Source organism: Physcomitrium patens, chromosome 23 (genome assembly GCF_059467195.1).
Source record: "Physcomitrium patens ecotype Gransden chromosome 23, ASM5946719v1, whole genome shotgun sequence".
NCBI lineage: Eukaryota > Viridiplantae > Streptophyta > Bryopsida > Funariales > Funariaceae > Physcomitrium > Physcomitrium patens.
This window is the reverse complement of record NC_143432.1, coordinates 12,628,735-12,639,808: the sequence shown is the minus strand read 5'-3', so window position 1 is coordinate 12,639,808 and position 11,074 is coordinate 12,628,735. Positions and strand designations below refer to the sequence as shown.

General features: G+C 38.7%; 2 protein-coding genes across 6 annotated transcripts; both read right to left on the bottom strand.

Annotated features, from left to right (window-relative positions):
• Positions 1-633: 633 nt before the first annotated feature.
• LOC112276258 (uncharacterized) lies at positions 634-3,429 on the bottom strand. 4 transcript variants are annotated; one of them, XM_024507409.3, is made up of 4 exons: positions 2,565-3,429; positions 2,139-2,342; positions 1,611-2,003; positions 634-1,444 (listed from the first exon to the last, which is right to left on the bottom strand). In XM_024507409.3, exons 2-4 carry the CDS (start codon positions 2,283-2,285, stop codon positions 686-688), a joined length of 1,299 nt encoding a protein of 432 aa, XP_024363177.1. In that variant the 5' UTR covers positions 2,286-2,342; positions 2,565-3,429; the 3' UTR covers positions 634-685. The 4 variants fall into 4 exon arrangements, with proteins under 4 accessions (XP_024363177.1, XP_024363176.1, XP_024363175.1 ...); XM_024507408.3 differs by having other exon boundaries at positions 2,728-3,310; XM_024507407.3 differs by having other exon boundaries at positions 2,139-2,332; positions 2,565-3,234.
• A 755-nt stretch (positions 3,430-4,184) lies between these two features.
• LOC112276261 (uncharacterized) lies at positions 4,185-7,645 on the bottom strand. Of its 2 annotated transcripts, XM_024507411.2 has the most exons (4): positions 7,265-7,645; positions 6,127-6,230; positions 5,944-6,014; positions 4,185-5,378 (listed from the first exon to the last, which is right to left on the bottom strand). In XM_024507411.2, exons 1-4 carry the CDS (start codon positions 7,423-7,425, stop codon positions 4,257-4,259), a joined length of 1,458 nt encoding a protein of 485 aa, XP_024363179.1. In that variant the 5' UTR covers positions 7,426-7,645; the 3' UTR covers positions 4,185-4,256. The 2 variants fall into 2 exon arrangements, with proteins under 2 accessions (XP_024363179.1, XP_024363180.1); XM_024507412.2 differs by lacking the exon at positions 5,944-6,014 and having other exon boundaries at positions 4,185-5,362.
• Between the last annotated feature and the right edge of the window lie 3,429 nt (positions 7,646-11,074).

Genomic DNA, 11,074 nt, shown 5'->3' with positions numbered 1-11,074 from the left:
TTTTTTCTGTTTTTGTATTTTAATAGTATGATGAGAATAAATCATTGACTCTAATCAAATTTTTAAAATAATATTTTAGATTAAATCTATAGAACACATCAAAAGTCAAAATCTAGACTATATTACTTCAAGATAATCTTTAAATTTTATTTTAATTTTTAAAGTAAAGATAAAACTTATTACGTTTTTTTGTTATTAAATCTTTCATTGGAAAAAAAACAATATATTTTATGAATAATTATGTTTCTTTTTATTTATTTATATTTTTTAAAAGTATTTTCTATCTTCCTTGTCAATAAATTTTTATCTAAGTGTGTAAGGCCTATTTGGGATCTTTTATACAATTCGTTTATTTTATTATTTTAACATTTTATTTTATTAATTCTCACACTTTCAGCTAATGTTTCAGACGCCATAGGATGAGACACCACAAGGTCTATCCAATTGTGTATTCGAGAAACATAGATATGAATTAGCAGGCTCATGTTCTTAAAATGTCCACGAAGTGTCCGCTGGTACCCAGAAATTACAAAGACTTGTAGACATTACAAGCAGAGTTCCACCCCATGCAACATCCGAAATGACAAAATGACATAAAACTGATGTATCCAAGGCTGTATCGAAACCTTCTACTCAGTGAAAAGATGTAAGTGGTTTTTTCCTTTTTACAACTTCGTTGCAGGCTTCAAATCTCTGAAGATACATCGGAAGCAGCTATAAGCTTTACTAACTCTCCCTTCTTTAGTTTCGAATATCCCTTCAATCCCTTCGCCTTTGCCATGCTCCTCAGCTCTGAAAGCTTGTAACTTGATAAGTCTTTGCTTACAGCACCATGCTCAAGAGCTTCACTTTCAGCAACTTCGGTGTCAGCACTCGCAGTCTTTGATGGAGAGACAAGTTCTGCAGGGGCTACTTCAGAAGAATGACTCTTCTTCTTCTCGGATCTCGTCGCTCGACTGCTGTTTTGATTCCTCGAGATTGGCGACCTCGTCGTGAACTTTGACTTGCTGGGAGCTTTGGCCACTGGAGTCGCCTCAGCTGATGACTGTCTCTTGGAGCTCGACACTGAGCTGCGTTCTCGGTTCTTTGGGATTGGCGACTTCCTCGAGAATGACGATGCATGCCTCTCAGGCCTCGCAGATATGCTGCTCACTGTGCTGTCCACCGGCGTCTCCTTGTCCTCTGCCGCAACAAGTTCGGCAGTATCCGCTTCCGCTTTCGAAGCAGTGCGCCGGCTGCGAGCAGCAGGAATGGGGGACTTCTTCTGGAAGCTCGACGGATGCCGTTGTGGAAGAGCAGCCGGTGTCAGGGTCTGTGTGGGTACATTCACGTTGGCACTTTCAATCTGCTGTATCGTTGGTTGAGCTGCAGCATCGGCGGTGGTTGTGGACCCGCTGAAGGAGAAGAGCAGGCTCCCATCTGCATGCTCTGCGAGCCCCAAAAGCTGCATCAACAATTGTGGTACCTCAGTCGCCAGCCAAAAACCTAAAACATCATCTTCTAATCAAGTAATTGTGTTCCTTGTTTAATCTTCTGTTGTGGTATTGAATTCCCTAACCTGGTAACAAGTTGTAGAGCTATATGGTGGTCTTTTTGCTGTCTCCTCTCACCTCCTCAACAGGTGTAGCGTCCAAGCTCGCCGCTACAATGGTTGCTGCCTTTATCCCAGCTTTGAGGACATCTCCAGCAGCCGAAGCAGCCGCTTCTGTCAATTTCTCAACTGAAGTATTCACTTTAGAATCCTTACCAATTGCATCCAAATCTTCAGTATCAGATGCGGTATCTTGACCCTCAAGATGCTCACAGCGTTGTACCTCCTGAAATTGATCAGATGTGGAATCTGCAGAGTGTGGAATTCTTTCCCATGGTATCGACACTAAAAGTGAAGAGGCTCCAGGTACTGTTTCTAGCACATGGTTGGGTCCAGATTGCCACTCAGTCTCTTCTCCTTCAGTGGATACTAGTATATATTTCCACTCAAATTTCCTATCTTTAGGTATATCCTGTCACCACAATGCATCCGAATTTCTTCATTTATTGTCCGTAACGTCTTGAATAAAGCTAAAGACGGGACCCACTACCTTAGTGTTTAATTGTAATTTTAATCCGCCAATCAAATAGAGAAGAGAGGTCCTCACCACTTCAGTAGTCCACAAATGACCTTCGCTCCAATTCAAGGGTAAAGCAGCACTTGGGTCCCAGTCACCGAAGTGAGAGCCACTGCCAACGACCTTGAATTGCTGTCCAAATTGGCATTCCCTTTGAAGCTGGAATTTCACCTTCATCGTCACACCTGAAGATTCGTCCACAGCCTCCAACGCCCTATCTATAGCTAAACCATCCTACATTAAACGGGACATGTTCAGCTCAAAGAAGAAGCAAATCTCTGAAGACATTCTGAGTGTATTCCTCAGTACACGCAATGCGGGTATACAAATGGGAGAAAGGGAGAGAGAGATGAATCCTGATTGCAAAAGCTTAAACAAGTACAAGACACTGCCAATATCATAGAATTCTGATGCCTTCTATTTAGTGCAATTGCTCGCAGTTGCTAAGGTACAGACCTAACAAAGGAATAATCCTTCTTCGGCGATGATACAGTCGGTACACTTCGTGGTTTAAAATTTTGAGGACTGGGTTTCTAAACCCAATGAAACACAATCTGCGGAAGGAATTAGTGATTTTGCGTAACAAGCTAAAAGAGGGATACAGGCAGGAGCTGGCAACCTCGGAAAAAGCTGTTACTCGGAACCACTGCCGCGCCGATTGCACGCACGAGCCGCTCAACCCTGCTAACCTAATCAAGTTGCAGCGCTGCCGCAATACTCTATCTTGGACACTCGAACCCACTTTAACCGTTTGCACTAGCCTAATCCCATTAAAATAATTCTCCGCCTCAACCCCATTCCCTGTATAAGCCAGCAATCCTGCCCTGTGCGGCCCGGCGATTGCTGCCATAATCATCATCCTTACCTCTTTCTCCCCCTCCCCGCCTCTTGTCTAGTAACAACTTCCAGTTAGTTATTCAAAAACTTACACTCCCACTCTAAAAAACAACCAATACCGCCGTCACCTCCAAGCCCACCCTTACAAACTTGATTCCTGAGCAGTGCTGTGCCTCTACCAAGATCTTCAGAGTCTCAACAAAAGAACCTCAGCAAGGAGCTTGTCAGTGGTCGCAGAGTTGGTCATATTCTGGAGGCCACTGACGACAAGCGTTACGAGTACCTCTCCCTCTCTCGCTCATAAAGTAATACAACAGTCGCAGTTTCTGAGAGTATCTAGGGTTTCTCACGGAAACGAAAGGATGACTTCAAAATATAAAACAAGGAAAGCCGTGCCCCTAGAAAACTAAAGAAGAAATCACAGCCACACCATTAGTGAAACCCGGATTTGGGAAAGTTAAAGACTTACCTCACAGAGGATATAGTAATGAGAAATCTGAAGGAGTATGACGTGCACTTCATATAATTTATATAGAAGTTTCTTCTTCTCCTTTCGATCATTTTAAGAATTATTTTGGTGTTGCAATTCAAAATCTAGGTTTTCAGATATACATAAATTGACACATTAAATCTATTTTGAAGCCCATTGTTTGTCCTTTATTTGAATCACTTAACTTTCTTGAGTTGTCTCAAGTACTACAGGACAGGTTGCAAGCTCTTTCACAAAAGTTTCCCTAATATTTGATATTAATTGTAATAGTAAAATTTGCCAGTCTCAAATCACCCAAAATTTAAATAGTATTGTCAGCCATTAATTGCTTCGTTTTCATGAGCTGTTAGCCTGACGAAGTCATCCTTCTCTTATTACCAGTCGCTAAGCAATCTTCAAAGCACTTCAAACAAGGTCAGTTCCAGATGTGTTATTGAACGAAAGCTCTCTACATCAAGTAGAAGAATCCAATGTGTGTGACAGGATCAGAAAGACTTTCCGCTACCAATGCACTGTCTCGATGATTGCAACTTGGGCTACATATCAACGCTTACAGGATATTCCACATTGGCAGTGGAATTAAAATTCACAAGATATCTGTCATCATCAATACCACACCAATACATGTTTGTATGTCATAAGAACTATTTAAGTACGTTCCTTCACCGGCAGGTGTCCTTTCTACCTGTTGGTTAAGTGTTGCCATGTACATCCATCATCAACTGCCACAAAAAAACGATGGAGAAAAATGACCCAAACATATACTGGATTTAGTTCGCAAGTTCAACACTACATTCATCTTTACAATTTCATTCCAGGCTTTAAATCTTTTCAGGAACCTCAGAAGCAGCTATAAGCTCTACTAACTCTCCCTTCTTTAGTTTCGAATATCCCTTCAATCCCTTCGCCTTTGCCATGCTCCTCAGCTCTGGAAGCTTGTAACTCGATAGGTTTTTGCTTACGGCACCATTCTCGACGGCTTCACTTTGAGCTACTTCATTATCCTCAATCACAACTTTTGATGGCTTCGACGATTTCTTCTTTGGTACAGAAACACTACATCTTTCCACATCCTCTTCTGCATCTTGCCCAGCCGTCTGCTTGCCGTCATTCAAAATCTCCTTCAGCTCAGGAGAGACTGGTGAATCACTCTCAGTTTCAGAAACTACAGGTTCAGATTGAGCAGGAGCCACTTCTGTAGGGGCTACTTCAGTAGAATGGCTCTTCTTCTCGGATCTCGTCGCTCGACTGCTGTTTTGATTCCTCGAGATTGGCGACCTCTTCGTGAACTTTGGCTTGCTGGGAGCTTCTGCTGATGAAGTCACCTCAGCTGACGACCGTCTCTTGGAGCTCGACACTGAACTGCGTTCTCGGCTCTTTGGAATTGGCGACTTCCTCGAGAATGACGATGCAGGCCTCTCAGGCCTCGCAGATATGCTGCTCACTGTGCTGTCCATCGGTGTCTCCTTGTCCTCTGCCGCAACAAGTTCAGCAGTATCCACTTCCGCTTTCGAAGCAGTGCGCCGGCTACGAGCAGCAGGAATGGGGGACTTCTTCCGGAAGCTCGATGGATGTCGCTGTGATAGAGCTGCAAGTGTCGGGGTCTGCGCTGGTACATTCACGTTGGCACTTTCACTCTGCTGTATCGTTGGTATAGCTTCAGGTGTCTGGGTCTGCGCCGGTACATTCACGTTGGCACTTTTACTCTGCTGTATCGTTGGTAGAGCTTCAGGTGTCGGGGTCTGCGCCGGTACATTCACGTTGGCACTTTCGCTCTGCTGTATCGTTGGTAGAGCTTCAGGTTTCGGGGTCTGCGCCGGTACATTTACGTTGGCACTTTCACTGTGCTGTATCCTTGGTTGAGCTGCAGCATCGGCGGAGGGTGTGGACTTGCTAAAAGAGAAGAACAGGCTCCCATCTGCAAGCTCTGCGAGCCCGGAAAGCTGCATCAACGATTGTGGTGCCTCAGTGGCCAACAAAAACCTAAAACATCATCTCCTGATGAAACTCTCTTATTCCTGCCCTGAACTTCCACATCGATGTGGAAATTCTATACTTGGCGGCAGGCTTCAATCTATACAGTACGGTCTCTCTACCCACAGCCACCAGAGGATTGAGAGTTGAGAGCAACTACGATATTACGATATTGTGCACCTGAACATCATCTAATCCTTATTACGATATTATGCACCTGAACATCATCTAATCCTTAATTGTCATAGACTTTTCACACTGAATTGCACCAATCGGACCCAAAGCAGACGAACAAAAGGGAGCGAAGAAGAAACAAAAAATAATAAAGTTAATTTGGTTTAACAGAGGAAAGATCAACAAAGAAGCAGTCATTGCAAACGCGAAATGTAGACTAGACACCAACTACGTTTAGATACATGGCGTTTACCATAGTTGCTAACAGCTCATATGTAAGATAATCGAGATTGAATTGATTTGGTCATTGGCTCAAGTTGAATGTAAGCCAAAACAAACGGCTTTAAGAGCAAGCGATACCTTCTCTTTGCTCCAATCATGCACGGCGGATAGGACAGGTTGCCACCACTCTCCACTGACTTTGTCAGTTTCTGAAAAGTGGTACAGATTCAGAAACATTCAACAAATGCTTCAAGGAAAGTACATGAGTGCATATGAGACGCACATGTTATACTCAGAAGTATGGAAAGCATCATGTATTACCTTGAACATCTGTGATATCATGCTCGCCCTCGCTCGTTGCCCTAATGTGTCCTTTTTTTGTGGAATAAAGTGTCCTGAGAAGAGAAACTCTGTATATCTTCCCTCTGCGTAGAGACAAGCGACTGTCACTAAGGGTCTATGATTATAATAGTGATGATACATTTCAGCGTAGTCTCTTCCAAAATACGAGATGTAGCACGCTGAGAATTACGGAAGCAGTCAAGAAAATGAAAGCTGATTTAAACACCATCCATAGTCGCTTGATCTTAATACTAGAAATCCCGGGTTATTTTGATTGAGAAAATAACCATAACATTACCATTCAATTAACAGTCAGAAGTAAATCTGGAAAATATAGACACAACCATTCAATATTTTCGACCTCCAGAGTACGATCCCTAAATCGTCCATCTCCCATTCACTTACGACAAGAATCCTCAAAATTCACGATTCTAGAGTCGAACAATAAAATTTGCTCGCTTCAAGTCTGGTCAATAAAGTACAGCTTCGCAGACTTTCTTGTAGAAAATTTTGATGGGTTGTATCCTAAATGCTGTGCAGGAAGACCTCAATCATGGCATTGAAGTTTGCAGGTGACCTACGTGTATCTCTTCTAACCAGGATTGTCACAATTTCGAGCCAGCAAAGTAGAGGATTAAAGCAACTTGAAGCAAAAGTTCCAATCAAAAGTCAAACGATAAGAAAGCATGAAAAAAACAAAAATAACACATTGCATAACTGTACTCGAGTGACTTCCATTTGAACTTTGACTACAAGAGGACTTTTTCTAAGACGGTCCCAACTAAATCAAAGCGATTTAGTTTCTCTAAACCCTATTCATAAACATCAGCACTCTAAAACAAAGCCATTGCCATTTTTGACAACGCAGTTTTGACGAGGTTGGAAGCCGTCATAGAAAAGATTAAGTCACACATTAACAGTATACACCTTAGTTCCTGCGCTCACGAATAGCTGCTTTAAATGGGTTAATGGCAGGCTTACAATGGATAAGAAGCAGGAGAAAAACCTTACCTCTCACTACTTCAGGAAATCTGGTCCATACCTTACATGAGAAACTTAGAGAAGTCACATTATTGAGTTAAAACACAACGAATCTAAACGGAAGGCTCTCACAAACCTGGACTCTGAGGTGATGCCTTTTGGCCGGCACCCCAGCAAGGATGCCGCAGGCCGCACTCTCATTGCGGAGGTCCTGTAATCCCTGGTCCGGCGCACCACCCCGTCCACGACCTCATGTTGGGGCCGCTGCAACTGCGCTGAAGTCAGCGCTGTTGCCATCTGTCGAGAACCAAACTAAACCCACACCACTATACCTTCTACCAAAAACTAAAACCTCCAGAACACTAAAACTAAAACTAAAACACAAACCCACATATAGAAAACCTCAGAGGAGCAGAGTAAATCGGACTGGAGTCGAGGTTAAACCCATTTCCAGCATTCGCACTTGCTCCTACCCCTCCTCCCTACACCAGGTGAGAGGAAGGCAGGCAGCACTCGCAAAAGCAAAAGCACCCTTAAACCCTACGGCGCGACTAAATAAGAGCCTCATCCTCTCGAGGTTGTGCATTAGTCCACACGTCTGGGTCCAGAGGTTTGGGCCTGGCTACTGATTCGGTGAACACCTCCAGGTAAGCACCTTTCCTATCCGCTCCACCTCCTCTTTTCCTTCAATATTTTCTCTGCCTCCTCCCCACCTTGCGTCTTGGTTTCTACGCTTCGTGTCGACATCGTCACTGGATGAATTTAGCAAACCCATCTCTCATGTGGGTTTTTGAATGCATCCATTTCCTTTGCACTCTCTGCAACCATCCGTCACTGTGACAGTTCTAATACCTTATCTGAGATTCGAATCCGGAATTCTATTTGACATGGCTTACGAAGTGCTCTGCTCGCGCCTACTTACACCATTCACGATGCATTTGACATCGAATTTTTGAAAGTTGTCACCTTTGCAGTGGTCGAGAAAAAAACACAGATTGGGGCCGTTCGAAGTGTTCTGAAGCCATTCGACATCGCTCGGAGCATCCCAGGCTGTGTTTTTGAATTACTTGACTGATTAACCAAACAAATTTTTATGTATGATTTTATTTATTTTTTGCAACAATAGGGATTGATTAGAGATTAGTATTGGTTAAGTAGTAACATTAGTATCCAATTCCTAAAGAGTTAGAATTCGAAGGAAATTTGAAGCAAAGTCACTAGCTTTTCTACTTACTAGTTAATTGTTGGTTAGTTGTTCTCATTGAATCATTAAAACATTTTGTACAATTTTAAAATTCTATTCTATTGTCTTATTTATTTATTTTCCATTTAAAATTTATCCTAGATTCATAATAGTATCTTTTTTTTTGTTTGGTCAACATTTTAACTTGTCTTTTGTTCAATTTCATAACATACATTTGTATTTTATGAGACTAGACTATATAAGCTTTCTTATATAAGCTTCCTCATTTGTCGATCCTTCTATATCTTATTGTTAAATCAAAAAAAATATTATATTACATCTAAGATATCCAAAGAAAAAAAGAAAAAATTAGGAATTACATTGTGCTAAAAAATTGAATCTTATAAAGATTTCTTTTGTAAATATTGTTTGTTTTTTAAAACAATTCTAAAGTTTCTACTATTGAAAAGTAGTAATTGATTTATACATAATAGAAGTTGTCCAATTCCATATGCATCTAATTTAAGGACTATTTTAAAAATCTTAAAGAATTATTATAGAGAGATTTTAAATATTTATTTAACAAAGAAAATTGATAGTTATGTTGTAGTGATTTTTTAAAAATCATAAGTCCACTTCTTTATTTGATAAAATGTTTTATTTTTAATTGTATAGATTTTATATGTATTGCATCTTTCTTTTCTTTTTTATGAAATTTGATTGCTATATAAGAATTAATATAAATACTTATAAGATAGAATTCTCCAACTTATTATAAAAATTTATGTCTTATTTCAAAAAATAACAAAAAAGAATTAAATTTTAAATGTGTTACCATCTTAGACTAAGCATAGCCAATTGAAAATTAAATATTAAACAATATTTCTATTAAGGGTATGAACCTCAAAGAACTAAAATATCAATATATTCTTGTGTCACTTCAAAAGACTAAAAAATCATTCAAAAATGATATAGTATTAAACTAGAATGGCTAATGCTAAAGACAAGAAGAGCAAAAAATCTTAAAAGAAGACTAAGGACTAGAAAAGTGTTGACAAGAGTGAAGAAGGCTTTACTCTTGCCTCCATATATACTCTTAAATAGAAGATATATGGTGATGTCTTATGTGACCTGTAAAACATATTGACTTTACAAGACACATATCTTAACTTGTAAGGCAAGTTTCTTATGTGTATACCACATAGTTAGCTTGTTCCACAAGCTACCAATATGTGATTAATTTATTAACCAAGTTTCCAAGTTAACAATCAATTACAAACATATATAAAGTCAAAGCAGTGTCTATGAAGCTTTTAAGAAGTATCTCTAAAAACTATTATGAAAATTTTTATTTTTACCTACTTCTATTTAATTATATAGATAAATATTAGAATAAATATGTATGTCCATGACATTACCTCTCTTCTAGAAACAAGTTTCATGAAAAGTGGTCATCATATGGAGAAAATCCAAGATGTGACAAATTGTATTTGTTACATATTATAATCTTTGATCTCTTTGAAGATGGCTGATAGGTTCTCTTAGCCATCGTTAGTATCTCATACCAAAGCAGAAAGACCACCTTGTTATCTCATTGTTGTTGAGGCCTTCGTAACTCCCTTCAAATAAAATACTTGAAACACCATCAAGAATCATTCCTACTTCTAATAAAATCACCAAACATTGAGAGGTTTCTTCTAAAATTATGATATTAAATATGTTATATTTTTCCATCTATTCAAGAAAAGATATGTTGTTTTTGAGGATCTTCATTTTGATTATGTCGTCTTGAAGGTTGTAACAATTGTAATGTCTTATTTGATAAGTCAACAAATGATAGCCCTTAAATTAAATTTGTTGGTTGTTAGTTTTCCATCTCCTTAGCATCACAAATATATAAAAGTTACAAATAAGAGTAGAAGGTAGAATGCTATCTTTCTTGGATCTTATTTCTTTTATAGCAAAGATTTTTTTATTTTTTTATCTTGATTTTGATAGATGTCATTATTGAAAAACCTCAACTTTCTTTGTTGCATTCGCAAGATTCTTTCTTTGCTTCTATGTAAATTTATTAATATCATATCTATGCCAATAAATAAAATATTTTAATCTATTTTGGTGCCACCTTGAATCTGATACTTCTTCCACCTCGAACTTTTGATTATTATCTATTTCTTTGGAAGGAAGTGGCATTTGTCTTTTTCTTGAGATATTCATTGTCTTACATGGTTCAAGAAGAAATATATAGAATATAGGATGGATCTTTATAGATTCCAATAGATATAATCGATAAGCAATAGGATTGATGGAGCTTATCATTTGTTCCCATTTGTAATAAAACAATACCTATAAGAAAGTTTAATGCAATTTTTTTCATAAAAAATGTCCTAAAAAATAAATATAATATAAAATTGGTGCAAAAGTAAATATTATCTTTAAGACTTCAAAAGATGTTTCAGCTTCTTTATTCTACTCAAGTTTGTCTTTACATGTCAAACATATAAGAAGACTTGTAACTTAAGAAATTTTTTTGATGAAGATTTTATATTAATTGATAAATTTTAAAAAATATTATATATCTTTGATTATTTTTGAGAGCTTCTAATCTATGATAGTCTGGACCTTTTTAGGATCTATCATTAATTCTTTGTTGAAAATGATGTATCTTAAAAAATCAACTTGAATAGTGTAGAATATACACTTTTTTATCTTTGCATATAATCTAGCATCTCTAAGTTTTTGTAATGCATGATAAACATGAAG

Bases quoted from the DNA above. Each gene is read 5' to 3' on its own strand.
- LOC112276258 (XM_024507407.3), bottom strand. From the start codon at position 2,967: ATGATGATTATGGCAGCAATCGCCGGGCCGCACAGGGCAGGATTGCTG. The intron at 2,004-2,138 runs GTGAGGACCTCT...TTGTGGTGACAG, and splicing joins ATTTGTGGACTACTGAAGTG to GATATACCTAAAGATAGGAA. The intron at 1,445-1,610 runs GTGAGAGGAGAC...TTGTTGATGCAG, and splicing joins ACGCTACACCTGTTGAGGAG to CTTTTGGGGCTCGCAGAGCA.
- LOC112276261 (XM_024507411.2), bottom strand. From the start codon at position 7,425: ATGGCAACAGCGCTGACTTCAGCGCAGTTGCAGCGGCCCCAACATGAG. The intron at 6,015-6,126 runs GTAATACATGAT...ACCACTTTTCAG, and splicing joins TGATATCACAGATGTTCAAG to AAACTGACAAAGTCAGTGGA. The intron at 5,379-5,943 runs GTATCGCTTGCT...TCGTTGATGCAG, and splicing joins ATGATTGGAGCAAAGAGAAG to CTTTCCGGGCTCGCAGAGCT.